The 13,269-nt window shown below is 44.5% G+C and overlaps 1 protein-coding gene across 1 annotated transcript; it reads right to left on the bottom strand.

Moving 5' to 3' along the window:
* Positions 1–4,362: 4,362 nt before the first annotated feature.
* On the bottom strand, positions 4,363–11,392 carry LOC115582561 (adventurous-gliding motility protein Z-like). Its single transcript, XM_030418573.1, is given in 3 exon segments — positions 4,363–7,079; positions 7,081–8,795; positions 9,054–11,392. Coding segments are annotated over 3 exon segments (6,081 nt in total). The 5' UTR covers positions 11,188–11,392; the 3' UTR covers positions 4,363–4,847.
* Positions 11,393–13,269: the final 1,877 nt, after the last annotated feature.

The following is a 13,269-nucleotide window of genomic DNA, read 5'->3' as shown; positions in this document are numbered from 1 at the left end:
AGTTTCCTGTGTGACAGAATTAACTCTGGATTGTAGGCGTAACTATGCTGACCTTCGTGTGGGCGCACGATGTGAGATTTCCATAGAGAGAAAAAAAGAAATCGTATAAAATACATCTGCAGCTTGATTCTTTCACAGTGTGCGTCAGTGGCTTACTCACTCTCTCGTTCTTACCTTTCTCCCTCTACGCGACAGCAGTTACTCATCAACACGTCAACTGATTAAACACAGTGACTCATGCCGACTGCAAAGGGTGCAGCCTCCGTTTTCACTTCTGTTTCCAGGTGCGCAGACCAATTTGATGGCTGTGGTGCACAAACACACATACTCATTTCACACAGGTAATATCTGGCTTTTGTCCTTAATGTGCAGCCTTGCCGGCAGTTATTGTGGCCGAACAAGACCAGATCCCTTCCTAGTGACTGGGGAGAGACATGTAACTTCACTTTAAATGGTCTTTGATACATAAGAATGTATAGACTCGCCAGTCAGACCCAATAGAAAACATTTACACTAAAAGTTTAGTGACTTTGCCCCAAAATACAGTTTAAAATGCATTTTCCCCCACATGTTGGTGTTCAGTATCTTGCCCATGGACACTTCAACATGCAGACCAGGGGAATCGAACCAGCGACTTTCCAATAACAAGCAATGCCTCTACCCCTGATCCACACCCGCCCCACTTTTACTGTTCATTTGCATTTGAATCTCCCATTTTTCGCGTTCTCCATCATAGGTCAACCCCCACCAGCTTCGTGTTGTCGGACAGCTTGAGTTGCGAGACTGAGGAGTTCTCGCAATAATTCGAGAAATCACGTGCGGCTGCAGTTTTACGAAACAACAACATAACATCCAGGAAAACATCGAACATCACTCATCTACTCTTTCCATCAGCTCCTCTGACCTCCATCATCTATTCTGTTTTTCCGCCTGTCCATCCTTCACTTTCAGTTATTCCAGTTTCATTTATCAGGTCATCGCTCACAAATCATCTAAACCTTTTTTTTTTCCTCGTTGTCCGTCTGCTCTTTGTGTCACATGTCTGTCTCTCAGACTCGGTTCTATCGTCCATCTGTGGGTAATTTTATCACCTGTTCCCTGATTCCACGTCCATCATCCATCCGCTGTCTCACTCTCTTGGTTCTAATCATTCATCCTGTTCTCGTTGGTTATCAGTCCATCTTACCTGTCGCTCTTTCACAAAGCTCTCATTCCTCTCTTTATGAAGCTCTCCGTTCCATTTTCCTCCCATTATTGTTAATTCCTCCACGGACTCTTTTCCATGTCTTTTGAGCTGTGGGTCTTTTATGGCATTTTTTCTTCGTCGTTTTACCCTCTTTAGCTCTTAGAATTACTTATTTTGCTGTATGGCCTCTTCATTTATATTCGTTTAAATATAGACTATGTTTTGAACATTTTTGTGGCATAACATTGCCGGCCAGACAGCCTCTGAAAGTCCAACCGAGACCACTGATCTGCAGCTTAATACACTGAACTTCTGTGCGGGAATACGGACGTATTACTTTTACGTTTGGTTAGGGGAATATTATCCCTTTCTGATGGCAAGATAAAGTACCCAAAATGTTTTTAAAATAGCATAAACGTAAATGAATAGATATTGATTTAAGGCTAAAATAACAATTATTTTACTCACTTGTGGAAAAGATAAATATTTATGAGTTTGAGTTATTGAAGCAGCCACATTGATGGGATGCACTTTGATGCTAAATAAATCACGTCTGTGTTTTACAAATGACTTTAATTGAAACTGGTTTTTGTACTTTTTTAACAGAGCAGGATGTGTGACTGTTTAGTAGTCCAGCTGCCATCTCTTGCAGCGATGATTTAGATGCTGCAAAATGTTTTATTTTTTTTATTTTTAACTTAAACTGATGCGAAGAACATCTGCCTCACAGAAACATATTCATACAGCACTGAAGATTTTACTGCACAATTTCCTTCCAGCTGGCGTCAGACGTCAGACTCCCACAAACACAACGTAGTGTTGAAATAAAATAAGTTAAACAATGTGAGAGTAAATGCCTCCTTTCCATTGGGTTGCTGGAACTCACTCTTCACCTCTGCTTCACCTCCCCCCTCTGAGGCTGGTGTGTTACCTCTCTTCTTCACTCTATCAGCTGCTCATGCAGCTTCAGCGTCAGTCCATTTCCACTCCGTCTCTCCCCGGAGCAGACGTCTCATTCATCTCAACACCTCGTCTTTACATCCATCCGTCCCCCGTGCTGCCGGGGCTGATGGAGAGAGAAGTGAGAGGAGGAAGGAGGTGAGTGGGGAGCGTAGTAAAGAGAGATTACTCTCTATCCTCCTCTCCCCAGGCTCTCCAAACGTGCTGCTGCAATGCAGTAACAGTAAGAGGATGGGTGGTTTTGGCTTTTACAATGAATTATCAGTGGATTGTCTGCGCGCTAATGTGTCATCTGCTAATGGGAAGCCGACTCAGCATTTTGGATACCATATTTTCAAGTGTGTGGCCCAGTTGGGACTGTTTGATGATGCAGTGTGACGCGTGGGCAGACTTGTATAAATGAAAATGTGTGTGTGTGTGTGTGTGTGTGCGTGTGTGTGTGTGTGAGGAATATATATGAAGAATTTATAGGGGTTTCTGCATTCATTTTTCCCACATGGAATGACAGATGAGCTCACCTTCACCCTGACCTTTTCACTGTGTACCTTTACATTATTTATCCGTCTCCTACTCAAGCTATATTGAATCCTGTCCATATTGTTAACATTTGAATTCATATAGGCCTGTTGACTGAAGCTTCTGCAAGTCTCCTGTTCACTTTTGTTCAATTATTTTTTTTTTATAAATCAATATGTATTTTACAGCACATAATTACCACATGTCACCAGACAATCCTCTCTACCAGAAACTCCATTGATATATTTTCATTAAGGGCATTTAGCTTTTGTCCAAAGCAATTTACAGTAATTCAAACATACATTCATACACTGAGATGACCAACACATAAGGAGCAGTTTAGGGTTCAGTATCTTGCCCAAGGACACTTCAACATGCAGTCCAAGGAAATCGAACCAGCAACCCTGAATAACAAGACTTTGGTCCTACCTCTGAGCTGCAGCCGCCCCACTAATCTGCAACAGCAAGTTAGTTTTGAACAGATGTTTTTATTTGACCTAATGATGTCTTGATTAATTGAGCTAAATGAGTAAAATGTTATCATAATCAATTTTAATAATGCCTGATTAAGATAATTTTTTTTATTTCTAAAAGAAGATTTTAAAGGATTTAAAATCTTTCTTGAAAGGAGTTTGGTTTAACAGCCTCTACACTCGACAGACATCAGACTGGGTATTTTTAGGTCATCGTTACCGCGATCAACCATGTTCATGAACAGTTTCTTTAGCCGCATATATGCTGGAGAAGTAGCAGAACCAAAGCTGAAAGTGTCTCTATAAGAATGAATGGGAAAACGCCTCCCAAACTCCTGCGAGTTTTGAAAAAGGTGTAACAGTTATGGCCAACATATTGCAATGAGTGAGAGGAGACGTGGATGAACTCTGAGAGACAAAACAGGTACCGTCTGCTCTCCTCCAAAATTTAGGCTCAAAATTAACATTGCAGCTTATGGGGGAGTTGCTTGTCGCTCTGGGGCTCCTACAGCCAAAACTGTAAGTCCTACATCTGAAATAAGAACATCAGCTGAAAGCCAACAAGACTTCTTACATTTCTATATATATATTGTCTATGTGAAGGAAAAGATGTGGAATCCAAATCAAGCTGAGACGAAGCTTCTCCAATTTTTCCAGCTGCTCTCTAGCGATGATGTCTCATATTCTAGCTCACGCAATTATAAAGTCAGAAGACGAGCTAAAAATCCTTAAAACTAAAATTGTGATGATTTCAAAACCCTAAAAGATTTTAAAAAGCTAATTACATGCCCAATAGTTCAAGGTCTTCTGTTTAAAACTTTGAATTTGTGTCTCTAGCTCAACGTATGAGGGACAAGGATAGGTTGAAAGTCAGGTGGTTTTGAAGAGGAATATTTGAAAAAGCTGAAAAGTACAGACTGATACAAGAACACGGTTTCTATAGCTGAATGTATGCTGAAATAATAGCAGAATGAAATTTGAAAAATTCGCCATAAGGATGAATGGGAATTTTTTTTTAGAAAAAGCTGAGTATTTAAGTATGAAAAACAAAAAATACAAGCCATCATGTTCTTAAAAAACTGGACATTTTGGTGGTTGATACCCTTATGGTTAATAATACATTTATTGAGCTGACCTTCATTTTGGTAATACATTTTGTAAACAGCATCAATTAACATTAGTGTAGGATTACACGAAAAGGGACCCAAACAAAAGACACACACAGGCTGGTTTTGGAACAAACACCTAACTTTATTGAATATGTTATTGAACTGTGCCGTTATTTTTTCATTTGTTGTTGAGTCCGGACACTCAAAAGGCTGTTTTGGAGGTTATGATTGTATCATCTGATCTCATGTGTTTTTTTCTTTTAATCGAAGAAATTCTTCTTCAATTAAAATGGGTTAACTGGATCACCCCGGAAAAGCCACTGCTTGGACAGGGAAAAGTTGAGTCATGTCCCTCAAAAGGCAGTTTTGGGGGGTTAAGAGTGTATCATCTGATCTCATATTTTTTTTTCTTTTAATTGAAGAATTTTTTCTTCAATTAAAATGGGTTAACCGGATCAACCCGGAGGAAACCACTGGTTGGACAGGGTAAACAAATGCATGGGTTAGAGTCTCCTGTCAATTTGTCGACGTGGATCAGGCCACTGGGAGAGCTTTCTATACCATTGCATCTTTTTCTTTTTCATACTCATGAGATCTTCCAGCTCAAACATCGTGGAGATTTCTTTTCCCTCCCACTCCAGCTCCTTTTCCTGCAGCATCCTCTTGAGAAACCTTGTGTCCTGACTGATGGACGTCTTTTGCTTCTGTCTTGTCAACCATCTTCAGAAGAGCCCTGAGGGTGCTGTTCTCTTGTTTCTGCTCATCCACCTTGGTCTTGAAGTCCTGCCACTCTAAGAGATGGTTGCCAAGCTGTTGCTTAACTGTATTCAGAGCATATATAACAGTTTTGCTGTTGTGTTTCTGCTCATCCAGCTTGACCTCATGGTGAGATCTGGATTTTTCCATCTCCTCCATCCGGGAGGATTTCTCCTGGGCAGGTGTGATCTTCCTGTTCTGTGCGTTGTGTTCCTTGATCTGAAATTGATTGGAAGTGTGGGATCTTTCCACAGTCTTCTTGAAGTCTTCTGCAGCCTGAATGAGGAATGTCCTTTCCTCCTGCCACTCCACCTGATGACTCTCTAGCTTCTGCTCAACTTTCCTCAGAGCAGCCACAAGGGTGTTGTTCTTGTGTTTCTGCTCGTCCAGCTGAGCTGCATAGAGAGCCCTGGATTCCTCCATCGCCTCCAGAAGGGAGGATTTCTCCTGCTGCCAGTGGAGTTGCTCAGTCTCCAGCAGATACTTTAACTTTTTAAAGGCAGAAGCGATCTTTCTGGTCTCTGCTTTGTGTTCCTTAGTCTGAAGTTGATGGGAAGCCTTGGATCTTTCTAAAGTCTTCCTAGCCTCTTCCTCACTCTTGGCCAGTTCCTGCACAGTCTCCTTGAAGCCTTCTGTGGCCTGAATGAGGGATGTCCTTTCCTCCTGCCACTTCACCTTCTGGCTCTCCAGCTTCTGCTCAACTTTCCTCAGAGAAGCCACAAGGGTGTTGTTCTTGTGTTTCTGCTCGTCGAACTGAGCCACATAAAGAGCCCCGGATTTCTCCATCTCCTCCAGCAGGGAGGATTTCTCCTGCTGCCATTGGAGTTGCTCAGTCACCAGCAGATCCTGTGCCTCTTTAAGGGCAGATGCGATCTTTCTCGTCTCTGCTTTGTGTTCCTTAATCTGAAGTTGATGGGAAGCCTTGGATCTTTCTAAAGTCTTCCTAGCCTCTTCCTCACTCTTGGCCAGTTCCTGCACAGTCTCCTTGAAGCCTTCTGTGGCCTGAATGAGGGATGTCCGTTCCTCCTGCCACTTCACCTTCTGGCTCTCCAGCTTCTGCTCAACTTTCCTCAGAGAAGCCACAAGGGTGTTGTTCTTGTGTTTCTGCTCATCAAGCTGAGCCACATAGAGAGCCCTAGATTTCTCCATCTCCTCTATTAGGGAGGATTTCTCCTGCTGCCAGTGGAGTTGCTCAGTCACCAGAAGATCCTCTGCCTTTTTGAGGGCCGATGCGATCTTTCTCATCTCTGCTTTGTGTTCCCTAATCTGAAGTTGATGGGAAGCCTCGGATCTTTCTGCAGTCTTCTTAGCCTCTTCCTCACTCTTGGCCAGTTTCTGCACAGTCTCCTTGAAGCCTTCTGTGGCTTGAACGAGGGATGTCCGTTCCTCCTGCCACTTCACCTGATGACTCTCCAGCTTCTGCTCAACTTTCCTAAGAGAAGCCACAAGGGTGTTGTTCTTGTGTTTCTGCTCATCAAGCTGAGCCACATAGAGAGCCCTAGATTTCTCCATCTCCTCTATTAGGGAGGATTTCTCCTGCTGCCAGTGGAGTTGCTCAGTCACCAGAAGATCCTCTGCCTTTTTGAGGGCAGATGCGATCTTTCTCATCTCTGCTTTGTGTTCCCTAATCTGAAGTTGATGGGAAGCCTCAGATCTTTCTGCAGTCTTCTTAGCCTCTTCCTCACTCTTGGCCAGTTTCTGCACAGTCTCCTTGAAGCCTTCTGTGGCTTGAACGAGGGATGTCCGTTCCTCCTGCCACTTCACCTGATGACTCTCCAGCTTCTGCTCAACTTTCCTCAGAGAAGCCACAAGGGTGTTGTTCTTGTGTTTCTGCTCATCAAGCTGAGCTGCATAGAAAGCCCTAGATTTCTCCATCTCCTCTATTAGGGAGGATTTCTCCTGCTGCCAGTGGAGTTGCTCAGTCACCAGAAGATCCTCTGCCTTTTTGAGGGCCGATGCGATCTTTCTCATCTCTGCTTTGTGTTCCCTGATCTGAAGTTGATGGGAAGCCTCGGATCTCTCTAGCAGTCTTCTTAGCCTCTTCCTCACTCTTGGCCAGTTTCTGCACAGTCTCCTTGAAGCCTTCTGTGGCTTGAACGAGGGATGTCCGTTCCTCCTGCCACTTCACCTGATGAATCTCCAGCTTCTGCTCAACTTTCCTCAGAGCATCCACAAGGGTGTTGTTCTTGTGTTTCTGCTCATCCAGCTGAACCACATAGAGAGCCCTCGATTTCTCCATCTCTTCTATCAGGGAGGATTTCTCCTGCTGCCAGTGGAGTTGCTTAGTCTCCAGCATATACTCTGCCTCTTTAAGGGCAGATACAGCCTTCCTTGTCTCTGCTTTGTGTTCCCTAATCTGGAGGTGATGTGAAGCCTGGGATTGTTTGAGAGTCTTCTTAGCCTCTTCCTCACTCTTAGCCAGTTCCTGCACAGTCTCCTTGAAGCCCTCTATGGCCTGAATGAGGGATTTCCTTTCCTCCTGCCACTTCACCTGCTGACTCTCCAGCTTCTGCTCAACTTTTCTCAGAGAAGCCACAAGACTGTTATTCTTGTTTTTCTGCTCGTCCAGCTGAGCTACATAGAGAGCCCTGGATTTCTTAATCTCCTCTAATAAGGAGGAATTCTCCTGCTGCCAGTGGAGTTGCTTAGTCTCCAGCAGATACTCTGCCTCTTTAAGAGCAGATGCAGCCTTCCTTGTCTCTGCTTTGTGTTCCCTAATCTGGAGTCGATGGAAAGCCTGGGATCTTTCAACTGTGTTTTTAGCCTCTTCCTCACTCTTGACCAGTTCCTGTACAGTCTCCTTGAAGCCTTCTGCAGCCTTAAAGAGGGTTGTCCTTTCCTCCTGCCACTTCACCTTCTGGCTCTCCAGCTTCTGCTCAATTTTCCTCAGAGCAGCCACAAGGGCGTTGTTCTCGTTTTTCTGCTCGGCCAGCTGAACCACATAGAGAGCCCTGGATTTCTCAATCTCCTCTAATAGGGAGGATTTCTCCTGCTGCCAGTGGAGTTGCTTAGTCACAAGCAGATCCTCTGCCTCTCTAAGGGCAGATTCGACCTTCCTTGTCTCTGCTTTCTGTTGCCTAATCTGGAGTCGATGGGAAGTCTGGGATCTTTCTACAGTCTTCTTAGCCTCTTCCTCACTCTTGGCCAGTTTCTGAACAGTCTTCTTTAAGTCTTCTGTGGCCTGAATGAGGGTTGTCCTTTCCTCCTGCCACTTCACCTTCTGGCTCTCCAGCTTCTGCTCAACTTTCCTCAGAGAAGCCACAAGGGTGTTATTCTCGTGTTTCTGCTCATCCAGCTGAGTCAAACCGAGAGTTCTGGATTTCTCCATCTCCTCCAGCAGGGAGGAATTCTCCTGCTGCCAGTGGAGGTGGTCAGTTTCCAGTAGATCCTGTGCCTCTTTAGGGGCAGATGTGATCTTTACGGTCTCTGCATTGTGTTCACTAATGAGGGATGTCTTTTCTTCCTGCCACTCCAACTGTTGACTCTCCAGCTTCTGCTCAACTTTCCTCAGAGCAGCCACAAGGGTGTTGTTCTCATGTTTCTGCTCGTCCATTTGAGCCACATAGAGAGCCCTGGATCTCTCCATCTCCTCCAGCAGGGAGGAATTCTCCTGCTGCCAGTGGAGTTGCTCAGTCTCCAGCTGATCCTGTGCCTCTTTAAGGACAGATGTGGTCTTTACGGTCTCTGCATTGTGTTCACTAATGAGGGATGTCTTTTCCTCTTGCCACTCCAACTGATGACTCTCCAGCTTCTGCTCAACTTTCCTCAGAGCAGCCACAAGGGTGTTATTCTCGTGTTTCTGCTCATCCAGCCGAATCAAACCGAGAGCTCTGGATTTCTCCATCTCCTCCAGCAGGGAGGAATTCTCCTGCTGCCAGTGGAGGTGGTCAGTTTCCAGTAGATCCTGTGCCTCTTTAGGGGCAGATGTGGTCTTTACGGTCTCTGCATTGTGTTCACTAATGAGGGATGTCTTTTCCTCTTGCCACTCCAACTGATGACTCTCCAGCTTCTGCTCAACTTTCCTCAGAGCAGCCACAAGGGTGTTGTTCTCATGTTTCTGCTCGTCCATTTGAGCCACATAGAGAGCCCTGGATCTCTCCATCTCCTCCAGCAGGGAGGAATTCTCCTGCTGCCAGTGGAGTTGCTCAGTCTCCAGCTGATCCTGTGCCTCTTTAAGGACAGATGTGGTCTTTACGGTCTCTGCATTGTGTTCACTAATGAGGGATGTCTTTTCCTCTTGCCACTCCAACTGATGACTCTCCAGCTTCTGCTCAACTTTCCTCAGAGCAGCCACAAGGTTGATGTTCTCGTGTTTCTGCTCGTCCAGCTGAGTCAAACAGAGAGCCCTGGATTTCTCCATCTCCTCCAGCAGGGATGATTTCTCCTGCTGCCAGTGGAGGGTGTCAGTCTCCAGTAGATCCTGTGCCTCTTTAGGGGCAGATGTGGTCTTTACGGTCTCTGCATTGTGTTCACTAATGAGGGATGTCTTTTCCTCTTGCCACTCCACTTGATGACTCTCCAGCGTCTGCTCAGCTTTCCCCAGGGCAGCCACAAGGGTGTTCATCTCGTGTTTCTGCTCGTCCAGCTGAGTCAAACAGAGAGCCCTGGATTTCTCCATCTCCTCCAGCAGGGATGATTTCTCCTGCTGCCAGTGGAGGGTGTCAGTCTCCAGCAGATCCTGTGTCTCTTTAAGGGCAGATGTGATCTTCATGGTCTCTGCATTGTGTTCACTAATGAGGAATGTCTTTTCCTCTTGCCACTCCACCTGATGACTCTCCAGCTTCTGCTCAACTTTCCTCAGAGCAGCCACAAGGTTGGTGTTCTCGTGTTTCTGCTCGTCCAGCTGAGCCACATAGAGAGTTCTGGATTTCTCCATTTCCTCCAGCAGGGAGGATTTTTCCCGCTGCCAGTGGAGTTGCTCAGTCTCCAGCAGATCCTGTGTCTCTTTAAGGGCAGATGTGATCTTCATGGTCTCTGCACTGTGTTCACTAATGAGGAATGTCTTTTCCTCTTGCCACTCCACCTTATGACTCTCCAGCGTCTGCTCAGCTTTCCCCAGAGCAGCCACAAGGGTGTTCATCTCGTGTTTCTGCTCGTCCAGCTGAGTCAAACAGAGAGCCCTGGATTTCTCCATCTCCTCCAGCAGGGATGATTTCTCCTGCTGCCAGTGGAGGGTGTCAGTCTCCAGCAGATCCTGTGCCTCTTTAAGGGCAGATGTGATCTGCATGGTCTCTGCATTGTGTTCACTAATGAGGAATGTCTTTTCCTCTTGCCACTCCACCTGATGACTCTCCAGCTTCTGCTCAACTTTCCTCAGAGCAGCCACAAGGTTGGTGTTCTCGTGTTTCTGCTCGTCCAGCTGAGCCACATAGAGAGTTCTGGATTTCTCCATCTCCTCCAGCAGGGATGATTTCTCCTGCTGCCAGTGGAGTTGCTCAGTCTCCAGCAGATCCTGTGCCTCTTTAAGGGCAGATGTGATCTTCATGGTCTCTGCACTGTGTTCACTAATGAGAAATGTCTTTTCCTCTTGCCACTCCAACTGATGACGCTCCAGCGTCTGCTGCAGCTTCTGAACTTGAGCCCTCTCAAATACAAGATCAGCTTCCAGTTGTTCGGCCAGTGCTCGCAGATTCTTTTCAGCATGGACTTCTAATTTCATATCCTCCACTTCCTTTTGAAGGCCTTCATTCTCAACCCCAACTATCCCCAATTTAATCTGAATGTCTTTGCTTTTGGAAATCTGCCTTTCAAGGTCAGTCTGAGTGTTATGCAGCATCTCGGAGACTGTATGGAGCTGTGATTTCAGATCCTTCAATTCACTCTTTTCCTGCGATGTGTCAGGAAGGTTCTTGCTGTGAGAAGTCTGTGCTTCAAGTCCATCACAGCCTGCCTGACTCTTATCGAGCTGGGCTTTCAGGTCCGACATCTCCCTCTCCTTCAGCTGACTCTCACTGTCCCAAATGTTCTTTTCCTGTAGCAGATCAAGTATTAAAATCAGCGAATGCTCTTGTATTTCCAGCTTGACTCTGCCATCAGACGTATCTCTGGTGAGCCTCGCATGGCTGTCTTTTAGCTCATCCCTTATGTACTCTTGATGGGCAAGCAAAGCAACTGAGGGTTCAGCCTGGACCCCTGTCTTTTGTCCGCTCTCGCTTCTTCCTCTTGTCCTGTCCTCTGAACTATCCATCCTCTCACTTGTTCCTCCTGTCCTGTCCTCTGAACTATCACTCCTCTCACTTATTCCTCCTGTCCTGTCCTCTAAGATATCTGGCTTCTTGCCTTTCCTACCTTTCCTACCTTTCCTACCTTGCTGTTTCGTATTCTGTGTACGTTCTATTGCGACAGAGAGATGTGTGTCTGAACTGTGTTCAATGCTCAATAAAAAGCTATTAAGAAATAGAATGTCAGGGCCTCTGTAACATTTCAACATTCTAAAATGCCTTTATGACATCAGCTGGGGCTTTGATACATTCTCCCTTTGATCTTCTTCATGTTGTTGCTATGGCAACGATATAGAATGTTTGTTGCTTTCCAAAAAACTTAAATGACCTTTTTTGTATTGGATGTTATTGTTTGAATATATGAATGAAATGATTCTGAAACCAAAGGAACTCAAGCATCAGAAGTCATTTTTTTGACAATAAGTGAACTTAAGTAATTGATTGTAAGATTAAGTTTTATGGGGTTTTTTTTTTAGCTCGTCTACAGATTTTAGAATGGGTGTGTATTGCGTGAGCTAGAGTGCGTGACCTCATCGCTCAAGTGGAGCAGGAAAAACTTGAGAGAAAGTTTGCTTCAGCTTGATTTGGAAATCTTGTTGGCTTTAAGCTGATGGTCTTATTTCAGATGTAGGACTTACAGTTTTGGCTGTTGGAGCCCCAGAGCAACAAGCACTCCAGCAACTCCCCCATAAACCGCAATGGTTCATTTTGAGCCTACATTTCTGAAGGAGAGCAGACGGTACCTGTTTAGTCTCTTCCTCTGAGGCCCTCATTTTTCACTCTACAGAAATAACATCACAGAGTTTAGCAATGTCTCCTGTTACTCACTGTATAAATATTTTGGCCATAACCATTACCCTTATTTCGAGATTCGCAGGAGTTTGGGAGGCGTTTTCCCATTCATCCTTATGGGGACGTTTTCATCTTTGGTTCTACTAGTGCTCCAGCATATGTGCAGCCAGATAAACTGTTCACCTTTTTTATAGCTATTTCAGCCCTCTTACTTTTCAGCTTTTCAGCATTTTCCGCGTATGAAAAATTCAGCTTTTGAATAACTCATTTAACACCCATTAGTTACACACACAGTGTAATCCTCAATTTCTTTACAGCTTAACAATGTGTAGAGCTACACAGCCTAGTAGATTTCAGATGTAGTTACTTAGTTTCACCAGCAGGGTGTGCATTCATCTCACACAAACGCTGGCAGCGCCTCTAGTTTTCTTGTTTTTTTCTCTGTTCTCGGTTTTTCCATGCACCACACAAGAGACAAGCGACTTTGATATGGTAAGTTGATAACTCCCTTTCAAGTTGTTAAAACTACAATTTTGTTTGAGCTATCAATTTGGAGGACTTCCGTACAAGGAAGAGGGTTTTTTTCATGCCGAACTTGACCATGTGGATATCGATTTTTAGCAAGTGAAAACTCCGGTGAGTAAATGCTGTGAACGATTAGCGTAGCATGCTAGCGATGCCGACCACGGCTAATTACTTACTTATTTTATTGAATATGTCTCCACTGTGTATAGTTATGCTTCTGTTAGTGTTTAAAGGCCAACAGGAGACAGATAAACATGTGTGTTGAGGTTGCAAATGTATTTTATTTTGTAATTCTGTGGGAAAACAATGACATCTGAGTTAATTGCACTTGCACATGCTATACAGCTAAGAAAGCTGGTTTAAACTGGTTTGAGCTGGTTGTTAAGGTAAAACACACGCAGCTGTGTGCAATTGAGCTCACAGGAGATAATTCATTTAATTGTTGAGGGTAAAAAAAAAAACATGATTGTATGTCATTCATTCTATAATTTGTGTACATTAAGCTGTGATGAGTGAAAAAACACATTTTAAATTCATATATATAATTGTGTGTTGGCTATTAAAAAGTTATTGTGCAGCTGTATATGATACTTTGTCTTTGAATAATTCATGTTCATTGATCCAAAAAGACAGTTAGCAAGGCTTCAGCTATATCAGCGGCGCCATCTAAGTGAGCCTGATGTCGTTGTTAACTACATACGAGACCCCGGGCATGTGATATCCATGGAGAC

The sequence above is a fragment of the Sparus aurata genome, chromosome 6, assembly GCF_900880675.1.
Source record: "Sparus aurata chromosome 6, fSpaAur1.1, whole genome shotgun sequence".
NCBI lineage: Eukaryota > Metazoa > Chordata > Actinopteri > Spariformes > Sparidae > Sparus > Sparus aurata.
Note: the sequence above shows the minus strand (reverse complement) of the source record. Positions and strands in the feature narration are given on the sequence as shown.